This window comes from Molossus molossus, unplaced genomic scaffold, assembly GCF_014108415.1.
Source record: "Molossus molossus isolate mMolMol1 unplaced genomic scaffold, mMolMol1.p scaffold_m16_p_4, whole genome shotgun sequence".
Taxonomy (NCBI): Eukaryota; Metazoa; Chordata; class Mammalia; order Chiroptera; family Molossidae; genus Molossus; species Molossus molossus.
In genome coordinates, this window is record NW_023425377.1 from 104791041 (window position 1) to 104803729 (window position 12689).

At 42.7% G+C, this 12689-nt stretch overlaps 1 protein-coding gene across 1 annotated transcript in view; it reads left to right on the forward strand.

Moving 5' to 3' along the window:
* Positions 1–255: 255 nt before the first annotated feature.
* Positions 256–12689, forward strand: part of TMEM154 (transmembrane protein 154) — a 48463-nt gene continuing 36029 nt past the window's right edge. Inside the window, exon 1 of the mRNA XM_036242001.1 lies at positions 256–431. Within this exon, the coding sequence (XP_036097894.1) occupies positions 332–431 (100 nt within the window). The 5' untranslated portion in view covers positions 256–331. The remainder of the gene's footprint in view (positions 432–12689) is intronic.

The window sequence follows — 12689 nt, forward strand, 5'->3', positions numbered from 1 at the left end:
ACAAATCAAGACTGCATGTGGTTCAGGACCCCCGGTTTCAGGCTCCGAATGACACCCGAGCAACAGACACAGTTCCCATAGGGACAGTGTGAAAGGACAGAGGCCCGTGGCTGGGCCAGGGCTGCAAAGGGCTTGAGAGGTGTGCTCACTGCATCTGTGATTGAAGAACAACTTCTCTTTTGCAATCCTTGCTGGTCTGACAGGCTCCTGTAGAATTACATCACTTCCTAAAAAAACAGGCAAACACTTCTCCTTCAAGTTAGCACCTACCCAAACAAGCAGGAAACAGGAAATGTTCACGTTTCAGGGAGGCTGAAGCCAGCGCAGCATCATGCCGGAGGGAGCGCCCAGGAGGGCTGGCAGGAGGGCTCCCCGCGCTGCCCGGCTCTTTGCCCTGACAGCCGCGCTCCTTCTCACTGGCCGGGCTCAGGGTAAGCTACCTTCACCCCACCAACAAGGACACTGACGCCTTGTGTGAAGCCCGAGGCTGCAGAACCCTGCCGGGGAGGCTAACACCCAGAAAATGTAATCCTTTCTGTGAAAGAAGTGGAGAAATTAGAGCTGTGTTGCTAAGGCGCTGGGGTGGGCGGGTGAGCTTGGCTTTCCCTGCAGCTACCGAATCCCGCTCTGGCTCGCTCACTTCAAGTAACCTCCCTGCGATCTTTTTTCTCCTAAGATACGTGGGTCCCTGCAATTTACCAGCTTTAATGGGCATATTAAGAAAATCGTAAAGTCTTGGGCAGGTCACGTAAAAGAACGTTTCATTCAGATGAAACAGAGAAATAATAATAAATTTGACTTGAATAATGTGGGCTGAGAAGTCTGCTAGTTTCGAAAACTCCTGGAAAAACGGGGGTGTGGAAACTGACTTCTGGAAAGTCTACTAAAGAAAAATGTAGGTTCAAAAAAAAAAAAAAAAAAAATGTAAACAGGAAATTATCTGAGGAGTTCCCAGGCATCCGTGCTAACTTTTTAAGAAAGACCTTTCATCTGTTTTTCTTTGATCATGTTACTTGGGGGATGTTTTCTTTGTGTTGATTGTTACTGATGAAGTTTTGTTTGAAAAGTGATGCGATAATAGCAAATTGACGGTACTTGAAAAGACAAAATATGAAATGTCGTTCCTCTGAGCTAAGAGCAGCCATGGGTGTACATCTTTGACAGTCATTACAAACACAGTCACCCTCAAATGCCCCTTACAGTTTTGTTGACTTGCCCTTGGGTAAATAAACTCGCTGCCCATGGTTTCTTCGACGGATACTACCTGCTTCTCGTGTAGGGCAGCACTCCAAGGAGAGTTCTCAAGCTACAGTTCTTTAAATAGGATGGGGGCATCAGGCACTGATGACCTAGCAGATGTCACCACTTCCTGGAGATCAGCAGTCAGCACCCCACCGCCCTCACCCCTCCGATGTCTCTTACCCTGGGTGCTCTCCACATGGTCCTCCAGGCGAAAGGTGAACCATTCCAACTGGAAAGATGTTTGGTTGAAATTGAGGTTAGCTTTCAAAATAAGTTTGGGGGACAATGTGTTGTTTTATGCACAAACTTTTGGAGCTGGAAGGGAGCCTAGGGATCACGTAGCTCAAGCTGCACTGGGGTACAGGTGAAGAAACTGAGGCAGAGGAAGGCGAGATGTCTGAATGCCTGCTCGTCAGGTTTTCTGCTTGGACTCTAGGGTTCTCCCTCCTCCCCCACCCTGGGGACCAGCCACACCCCCTGCCAAGACCAATGGACCTCAGGGTATCCCTCAGCACACCCAGGAAGTGGAGCCTACCCATCCCCTTTCCACCTCTTGTAACTCTTCCAACTACCACAAACACCCCCCGAAAGTACTAGTAATCTTGCCTGAGGTTTTTCTTGAGCTCCTTAAAAATGAGTGACTCAAAGTGTTTGCAGTTTGGGAGATGCAGAAGGGAAATCTGAAGAGACTCCATCCATAAAACTTCTCTTTCTGACACTCATATCTGATCATGTGACTCTTCCACTTAAAGACCATCCGTGGCTCCTCATTCATGCTCCTGGGACGCTCACGTCGATCTCTCCTTCCCTGTGTCCTCCCACACCCCTCACAGCCCCTCTGGTCACTCTGAAGGGAGCATGTGCTCCAGGTCTCTGTGGTTGCTGTCAAAAGTGAGTGGCAGGTTCTCTTTTTCCTACTTAGTGGATTTCTGTACAACCTTAAAAGGCTCAGATTGAATGTCACCTCCTCCTTGATGTCTCCTTTTACTTCACCCTTCCTGCTGCTGTGCCTCCACCCCTGTTAATGCCCCATAGACCTAAATGTATGTAACCTCAGCTCATCATTTTGAATAATAATCGTATCTATGTCCATATCTTCCACCAGGATGTGAACACCTCCAGGGAAAATCCTCTTTCGTTCATATTTGACTTCCCAAATCCTGTAAAGAGTCAGCATAAATTAGGAGCTCAATAATTTTTAATAAATACTAAAACCATACTAGAATGGATTTGAGGCTAATTACTACACACTGATGAACTATTGATAACAGCTAGTGTTAGCATGTCAGAAGAAGTCAAAGATAAAAAGCTGCATTTAAATCACAGATGAGCCCTGGCCGGTTTGGCTCAGCAGTTAGAGCGTGGGCCACAGACCAAAGAGATGTGGGTTCAAATCCCGGTCAACGGCACATACGTTCTTGGGCTACAGATTCAGTCCCCGGCCCCGTTTGGGGTCGTATTGGAGGCAACCAGTCAATGTGTCTCTCTCACATTGATATTTCTCTCTCTCTCTCTGTCTGTCTTTCTCTGTCTGTCTCTCTCTCTCTCTGTCTGTCTCTCTCTCTCCTTCCCTTCCACTCTCTCTAAAAATCAATAGAAAAATATCCTCAGGTGAGGATTAACAAAAAATAAAAAACTAAATCACAGATGAAAAGCTGCATTTCAGTACAGCACAGGGATTATCTAGCTAAACCAACATGTTTATTGGGCCCTTCCTGGATTCCCAAGGTCTGAAAATACAAAAATGCCACTTGCAAAAAGCTGTATAATCAAAGCATATTACTTTAAAATTAGTCAAGGGAAAGGCTATTCTAAATTAAAGACTGAATATATGTATTTAAATTAATTCATGTATATCCTTTGGATCTGATGGTGCTTAGGACTTCAGGATGTGAGTTGATTTATAGGTGTCAAACTTGTATTTCCTTGAATTCTTCAAAAGATACCTTGGAGATGTTTGGTGGAAGAATCCAAGCTACTGAAGAGTCCAGTTCTCTCCCTTGCAAGCATATTATGGGATGCATCTCAAATCAGGCCTTCATTAACCACGATCAGGCCACATTGTCTAACACCTGTTACCTGAGACCTGCATCATTAGCTCTGAGTCAGCCCTTTCTCTTTATGTAGACTGAGAGTCTGATGAAGAATTGATTACTACCCCAAGTGAATAATCCACTTAGAAGTCACCAAGAGAGAAATGGAAAAACATCTTTCCTGGAGTTTTGACCAAACAGATGAGCACAGTTAAAGGAATGCTCTGGGTCTAGGTATCTTAGCCAGATGCTAAGAAAGTTCAGACTCAAGTTGACATGAGGCCAGTGGAGTGAAAGGAAGCATCCCCGCCTCGTTCCTTGCCCTGGGCCCTGTCAATGTCAGCTCAATGCTATCAGAAAGCTAAAGGCAGTTCCTAGATACCAAAAGCATGGGATGTATTCGCTGCTGCACGCAGCATGGTTTGTAGAAGGAAGAGTCAAGGACACAAGGCAGAAACAAGACGGCTGTCACGGTTCAGGGGTCACTGTTCAGGTGGCAAGCACTAGATTTGACAGTGAGGACTGGGAGCTATTCTGGACTGTCTCCGAAGAGTCAGAACCACGTAGTTATTGATCAAAAAACCTTGAGAAGAAGACACACAAGAAAATACTACTTGCATAAATGAAGTGGCACTTTCTGACGATGTTCTCGTTTCAGTGAATGTGACTGCCACCTGCTATGTTCTGGGACAGTCCCAATGAAGCAGTAATAATGACAAAAGGGCACATAGACGGTGCTCATCATATGCCCGACACGGTTCTAAACACTTTCCATGCACTGACTCATTTAATTCTCATAATAACATTATACAGTGGGTACTATTATCCCTGTTTTATATATGAGAAAACTGAGGCACAGAAAGGTTAAATGACTTGTCCAAGGTCACACAGCTAAGTAGTAGACCCAAGTAAGATTCAGCTTCAGGAGTCTATGCTCTAACCATGAACTATATTACCTCTGGGTTTTCTGGCTATGTATCTAGTTTCAGGTTTGGAAAAGTATGTCTCTGGTGCCTCCCCAACTGTAGATGGACACACACGCTCGGCTGGGCTCCGAGGTTACGTGTTAATGAAGGAGCTGTGCCTGGTGTGGCCAGAGACTGGCTGCCAGGAAAAGGAGTGGTGAGATTTGGGTTAAACTTTGGCCTGAAGAGGGGGAAGGGAGGGGCTGAAAGGTGCAGAGTGAGCAAAACAGAATCTGGGGATTAGCATAGTTAAAAAGCAGAAGCCAGCTACACAAATGTTGCAGTCACTGGGTACCAGGCTTCAGGGTGTGGGAACCAGGGAGGGAAAGCCCGGACTTGCTGTGGGAGAGACCTGGTGAGAACTGACCCCAAGGACCAAACACCAAAAACAAAACAAATAAGCAGAAAGGGATTTATTGAGTCTTAACGTCCCTCTGTGTCTAAAAGGCTGACCCAGGAAACCAGAAGGGGGCAGGATCCTGGCTGGGATGAGCTCAGTTCTATAAAGGAACAATGCAACCTGCAATTTGCCTACCTGGGTATTGTTGGCACCACCCTGAACGTTGGCAAAGATATGGGGAAACGGGAACTCTGCACCGCTCTGGGAGGGCGGGTCAGCGCCATCTCCTAGTCTGCCTTGCTGCCGAACACGTCCAGTAGGCTTTTCATTTCAGCTACCCTAGTTCTCATTTCTAGAAAAAGAACTTTTTATTTCTAGAAAGTTCTTCACATATATATAATATATCATATATACATATATAGTGTCTTGGTTTTCTTGTTTTCTTGTGTCATTTATTCTTTTATGTGTCTCTTTTAAACATATTATTTGATAGCTTTTATCTGAACTTTTTGTAGAGATATTGTTGTTGCTTGTTGTATCTGTCAACTCCCAGTCATGATAGAAATCTTGGGGCCACTGAGGGCAGAATCCGGCACACAGAGGATGACTCACGCTATTTAGCAGAAACTCAAATTTTCTGATCCTGTCACCAAGCTGCTGTGAATGTCTAACTAATACAGCCCCTGTCCTGCCATCACGAAGTAGATGGAAAGACACAGGGATGTGCTGGGCTTGAGGAGAGCCAGTGCTCGGGTTCAGGCTTCAACCTCAGCCTGGGACGGGGCGGGGCGCTTCAGGAGATGCCAAAACCTTAGGAACAGTGCAAGCCAGCACACCAGTCAGCACTGCAGCGAGCTGGTAGCCAGGAGCAGGTGATCCAGGAGACCACAGTGATCGCCCAAGAGAAACGAGTAGACAGAACCACACTCAGAACCAGAGGAGGGGCCGGGGTCCACAGTGTCAGGAGGGCTGATGGTGGGGTCAGCCTGGGAAACCCATCGGACTTGGACTTGGAACTTCGCCGAAATCATTGTAGTTGCTTTTGTTCCCTCCCTCTCTCCTTCCCCGCCCCCTCCCCCCATCTCTTAATTTTCTTTGTTCTTCAAGCCTTCATCTCCAGACACTCCCATGACAACCTTCCTCCCAGCTCCCCCGCCTCAATCAACTCTGTAACAGCCTCAAAGAATAAGACATAGTAACTGCCCTGTGTCCCTCACCTTCTGCCAGAGCCCCTTTCCCGAGATTTGCCCAGTGGCTTTGAAAGACATTTTTGTTCCCTCACTTTCCATTCATTCCTCACCCCACTGCAATCTGGACACTGCATCAACCGCAGCACTTGCTCTGTCTGGGGTACCACTGCCTCCCAACAGCTTAACCCACAGGACCCATTTCCGTCCTCATTTCATGTTTAGCACTTAGCATAATTAACCAATGATTGAACCTCTCCTCCTCTTTGGGTCTTCCGATGCCATATTGGCTATGCCGCCCGCTAACAAATGTTCGAAGAATATTTAGGCTCAGTCCTAGATGTCATTCAAATAACAAGAAACCATCTCTGAAAAAAAAAAAGTAAATAAAACTACCAACGATTAAGTAGAATAAAACCAGGAATACAAGAATAGACCAGCTTTAGAGAATTTATTAATGTAATTCATCCCATCAAAAACTGAGGGAAAAAATCATAAGATTACATTAACAAGTGCTGAAAAAAGGTCAATAAGAGAGAACATCATCAGTCACTCAGGCTGCAATGTTAAAGTTCTGACTTCTTGCACGGCTGGTGTGGCTCAGTGGATTGAGCATTGCCCTGCGGACTGAGAGTCCCCTGTTCGATTCCCGGTCAGGGCACATGCCCAGGTTGTGGGCTCGATCCCCAGTAGGGGACGTGCAGGAGGTGGCCGATCAATGTTTCACTCTCACATCGATGTTTCTATCTCTCCCTTCCTCTCTCTCTAAGATAGATAGATAGATAGATAGATAGATAGATAGATAGATAGATAGATAGATAGATAGATATTTTTTTAAAAATTCTGACTACTTCAAGCCCATTAGCTATCCAGGATAGAAGGGCAGGCTTGATTCTTTTTCAAGATAACAGCATCGGAAGCCAGGCAGCTTCAGAGACCTGTCAAAGGGCATTGCTGATCCTAGAAAATCTCACCCACCGCTGTGCTCCCCTCAGACAACTCAGGACCTTGTTTCCTTCTTGAGCCTCCAAGAAACCTTCACACAATGAAACTCTTGCTGTCTGCTCCACCATAGGCAAATGATGGGGAACTTTTGGTCACAGAGTCTCCCCGTCTTCCTATATTTCATGGTGAAGGCCCGTCAGCCCGAGACAGTAGACCACATCTCCCTTCTCTGCTTTCCCGTGCTCTGATTTATCACACACATGCATCGATTCCTTAATTTTTGGCTTGTCTCTGTCTTTCAGTTGCCTCTGTGGCAACACTGAGCCTATGCTGGTGCCATGCCAGGATGGAGGGCCTAGGTGACCCCAGCCACTTTGTCCCATGGGCAGTGTGACTCCTTTCCCCACTCAGAGGGAGGCTGACATCACAGGTGAGGCAGAGGGCAGGGCTTGGCGAGGGACATGGCTTATCAAGTTACTCTTTTAAATTGTAATTTTGAAACTGGCTATTCAGAGAGAGAGAAAGAGCCCTAGCCAGTTGGGCTCAGCGGTTAGAGTGTTGGCCCAAGGACTAAAGGGTCTCAGGTTTGATTCTCAGTCAAGGGCACGTACCTCAGTTACAGATTCGATCTCTGGCCCTGGCTGGAGTCATGTGGGAGGCAACCAATTAATGCATCTCTCTCACATTGATGTCTTTCTCTCTCTCTCTCTCTCTCCCCGACTCTATGTGAAAAAAAATCTTTGGGTGAGGATTGAGGATTAAAAAGAAAGAGAGAGAGAGAAATATAATAAAAAATAGAAAATTATTCAGATTAGTAATGATAGCAACTTCTTTTTTTTTGAATTTGAATAATATTTTATTTAAACATTAAGAAATACTTTTTGAATCTTATTAATAATACTTTTTTACTTTCAAATAACCCCAATACTTTTAAGAAAGCTGTTCTTAAAACTAGAAACATATGAAAATTGATTTATAAATTTAGAGAACCAATATTTTTATTGTATTTATTTTTTATTAATAATTAATTAATTACTTTTTGTTACAGATGTTTCTCTTTTTCCCCCATTGATTTCCCCCTCCCCCTTCCTCCCTGCCCTGTCCCCAGCTTTGTTGTCCATGTCCATCGGTTATGCGAACATGCATATAAGTTCTGTGGTTTATCTCCTCCCTCCCCACCTCCCCTTCTTCTGAGGATTGTCAGTCTGTAACCTACTTCCACATCTCTGGGTCTACCCTGTTCCTCAGACTGTTATGTTCATTATATTCCACAAATAAGTGAGATCATGTGATATTTGTCTTTCTCTACTTGGCTTGTTTCGCTTAGGATAATACTCTCCAGGTCCCTCCATGTCGTCTCAAAGGATAAGAGATCTTTCTTTCTTACAGCTGCATAGTACTCCATTGTGTATATGTACCACTGCTTTTTTATCCATTCCTTTACTGATGGACACTGGGCTGTTTCCAGATCTTAGCTATAGTAAATGGTGCTGCTATGAACATAGGGGTACATATATTCTTTCTGATTGGTGTTTCAGGCTTCTTAGGGTATATTCCTAGAAGTGGGATCACTGGGTAAAATGGAAGTTCAATTTTTAATTTTTTGAGGTAACATCATATTGTTTTCTATAGTGGCTGCACCAGTCAGCATTCCCACCAGCAGTGTACTAGAGTCCCCTTTTCTCCACACCCTCGCCAACACTTGTTGTTTGATGATTTGTTGATGGCGGCCATTCTGACAGGTGTGAGGTGATACCTCATTGTTTTAATTTGCACCTCTCTGATGATTAGTGATGTTGAGCATTTCTTCATATGTCTCTTAGCCACGGGTATGTCCTGTTTGGAGAGGTGTCTATTTAGTTCCTCTGCCCATTTTTTAATTGGGCTCTTTGTTTTCCTTTTGTTGAGTTGTATGAGTACTCTATATATACTGGAAATTAACCCCTTATCTGATATATCATTGGAAATTATGCTCTCCCATACAGTGGGTTGCCTTTCCATTTTGATGATTGTATCTTTTGCTGTACAGAAACTTTTGCGTTTGATGTAGTCCCATGTGTTCATTTTCTCCTTTGTTTCTGTTGCTTTAGGTGATGTAAATGGGATTTTTTTAAGCTTCTCTTTCTGTGAGTTCATCATTGGTGTATAAGAATGCCGTCAATTTCTTGATGTTAATTTTGAATCCTGCTACTTTGCCAAATTCATTTATTAAGTCTAGTAAATTTTGGATGGAGTCTTTGGGGTTTTCTACGTATAGTATCATGTCATCTGAGAATAATGACAGTTTCACTTCCTTCTTTCCCATTTGGATCCCTTTTATTTTTTTCTTCCTGTCTGATTGCTGTGGCTAAGACTTCCAGTACTATGTTAAATAAGAGTGGTGAAAGTCTTGTTCTTGAAATCCTTGTCTTGTTCCTATTTTTAAGGGAAATGATTTTAATTTTTTCCCATTGAGTATGATGTTGTCTGTAGGTCTTTCATATATGGCCTTTATTATGTCGAGATATGATCCCTCTATTCCCAGATTGCTGAGTGTTTTTATCAGAAATGGATGCTGGATTTTTGTCGAATGCTTTTTCAGCATCTATTGATATGATCATATGATTTGTATCTTTCCTTTTGTTTATGTGGTGTATCACATTTATTGATTTGTTAATATTGTACCAGCCTTGCATCCCTGGGATGAATCCCACTTGGTCATAGTGAATAATTTTTTTGATGTATTGCTGGATTCGATTTGCGAGTATTTTGTTCAGGATTTTGGCATCTATGTTCATGAGGGATATTGGTCTGTAGTTTTCTTTCTTTGTAGTGTCTTTTTCTGGTTTTGGATTAGAATTATGCTGGCCTTATAAAACAAGTTTGGAAGTCTTCCTTCTTCTTGAATTTTTTGAAATAGTTTGAGGAGAATGGGTATTAGTTCTTCTTTGAATGTTCGCTAAAATTCCCCTGTGAAGCTGTCTGGGCCTGGGCTTTTGTTTTCTGGGAGAGTCTTGAGTACATCTTCAATTTCTTTTGTTGTTATTGGTCTGTTCAAGTTTTCTGTCTCTTCCCAGTTCAGTTTTGGGAGACTATGTGTTTTTAGCAATTTGTCCATTTAGCTTAGTCGAGTTTGTTGCCGTATAATTGTTTATAATATTTATTAGCAATCCTTTGTATTTCTGTGGTGTTATTATTTCTCCTCTTTCCTTTATGATTTTGTGTATTTGGCTTCTCTCTCTTTGTTTCTTGGTGAGTCTAGCTAAGGGTCCATCAATCTTATTTATCTTTTCAAAGAACCAACTTTTTGTTTCATTGATCCTTTGAATTGTTTTTTTTTTTTTTTGGACTCTATGTCATTTATTTCTGCTCTGATCTTTACTATTTCCTTCCTTCTACTTGCTCTGGGGTTTTCTTTTTATTTGCTTTCTAGTTATTTAAGTTGTGAGGTTAGATAGTCTATTAGAAATTTTTCTTGCTTCTTGAGGTAGGCCTGTAGTGCTATGAACTTCCCTCTCAGAATTGCTTTCACTGCATTGTATAGATTTTGTGTTGTTGTGTGTTCATTTTCATTGGTTTCCAGAAAGTTTTTAATTTCTTCCTTGATCTCCATGGTAATTCATTCATTGTTCAATAACATGGTATTTAGCCTCCATCTTTTCAAATGTCTTTGCATGTTCTTGTTGCAATTGATTTCTAGTTTCATGCCACTGTGATCTGAGAAGATGCTTGATATGATTTCAATCTTCTTGAACTTGTAGAGACTTAGTTTGTGCCCTAACATGTGGTCTATCTTTGAGAATGTCCCGTGTGCACTTGAGAAGAATGTGAATTCTGTAGTTTTGGGATGTAATTCTCTGTGGATATCTATTAAATCCATTTGATCTAACACTTTATTTAGAGTCTCTGTTTTCTTGTTAATTTTTTGTCTAGAAGATCTATCCAGTGATGTCAGCGGGGTATTGAAGTCCCCTGCTATGATTGTATTGCTGTTGATTTCTCCTTTGAAGTCTTTCAAAATATTTGTAATATATGTTTGTGCTCCTAAATTGGGTGCATATATGTTTACCAAGGTTATATCTTCCTGTTGGATAGATACTTTCAATATTATGTAGTGGCCTTCTTTGTCTCTAGTTATGGCCTTCATTTTGAAATCTACTTTATCAGATATGAGTATTGCTACCCCAGATTTTTATTGCTTTCTGTTTGCTTGAAAGATTTTTGTCCATTCCTTCACTTTCAACCTATGTGAATCTTTTGTTGTGAGGTGGGTCTCTTGTAAACAACATATATGTGAGTCATGCTTTCTTATCCAGTCAGCTACTCTGTGTCTTTTTATCGGAGCATTTAAACCATTCACATTTAAGGTGATAATTGATATGTACTTATTGCCATTTTTGTTTACTGTGGTTATATTTTCCTTCCTATTTCTTCTACTAATTACAGCAATCCTTTTAGCATATCTTGCAGTGCTGGTTTGGTATTAATATATTCCCTTAGCCTTTTTTTTTTGTCTGGAAAACTCTTTATTTGACCTTCTATTTTGAATGATAGCCTTGCTGGATAGAGTAGTCTTGGATTCAGATCTTTGTTTTTTCATGACCTTGATTATTTCGTGCCACTTCCTTCTGGCTTGTAGTGTTTCTGTTGAGAAGTCAGCTGATAGTTTTATGGGTTTCCTTTGTAGGTAACCTGTTGCTTATCTCTTGCTGCCTTTAGGATTCTCTCTTTGTCTTTAATTTTTGGCATTTTAATTACTATGTGTCTTGGTGTGGGCCTGTTTGGGTTCTTCTTACTTGGGGCTCTCTGTGCTTCTTGAATCTGAATGCCTTCCTTCTTCACCAAGTTAGGAAAGTTTTCTGTCACTATTTCTTCAAATATATTCTCTAACCCTTGCCCTTTTTCTTCCTCTTTGGGGACTCCTATGATGCGAATATTACTACGTTTCCAGTTGTCCCACAGTTCCCTTAAGCTGTCTTCCTGTTTTTTAATTGTTTTTTTCTTTTGGTTTTCTGATTGGTTGATTTTTTTCTACCCTGTCTTGTAATTCACTGATCTGGTCCTCAGCTTCCTCTACTCTTCTGGTTAGTCCTTCCAATGTGTTCTTAATTTCTGCTATGTCATTCTTCATTTCCACTTGGTTGGTTTTCAGTGTTTCTATATATTTACTCATGGTGCTGATGTCCTTACTCATGCTGTTGAGCTTCCTCAAGATCATGGCTCTGAATTCTACCTCTGATAATTTGCTTAGCTGCATTTCATTGATCTCATCTTCAATAAAGTTCTCTTATTTATTTATTTGGGATTTTTTTTTCTTTGTTTCACCACTTTGGCTATCTCAGTGGGTTTTGGAGCCTGCCAAATTTTTCCTGTGGGTGTTGGTGTTGTGAGTTTGTGGCTCCTTCTACTGCATTTGGATGAGCCTGGGCGGGCCCACATTAAACACCACTGGCAAGTCTTACTTTCCTGGGTAGATTTGCAAGCCCAGGAAAGAAAGGTTCAGTTATCTTCTAGCTTTTTCCTGGTGGCTAGTAGTCTCAGTTACTCAGTGTCTTGGGATGTAGCCCTGGTGTTCTGCATAAGAAGATTTCCAGAGGGTGGGATAGTTGCTGGTTGTTAATGAGTCCCAATTTGCATTTATTTGCCTCACCTGGGAAAGGTGGTGGTGGGGGGGCTGCTTTTCCCCATAGCTTGGGGGAAGGAGCACACTGGCCACCATCCTCTGTGGCTGCAACTCAGCAAAAACTCAGTGCCCTCCAAATCCCGGGTGTCCCCACAGAGTTCCAGCCCAGTCTGCCCTCCCTCTGCCTTAGCCCCCTGGTGAGTGGCTGTGGCTATTTTAGGGCTATGTCTCGGCTCTCTGCACTGTGGAGTGGGTTTGGTCTTTATTCCCCAAGGGCGCTGCTCACAGCTAAGACTGCTGCTCTCTGTGGGCTCCTAGCCCGCCACCCTCTTGCACCTCCACAGATCCTACCAGTGTCCCTGGTTATATGGTCCT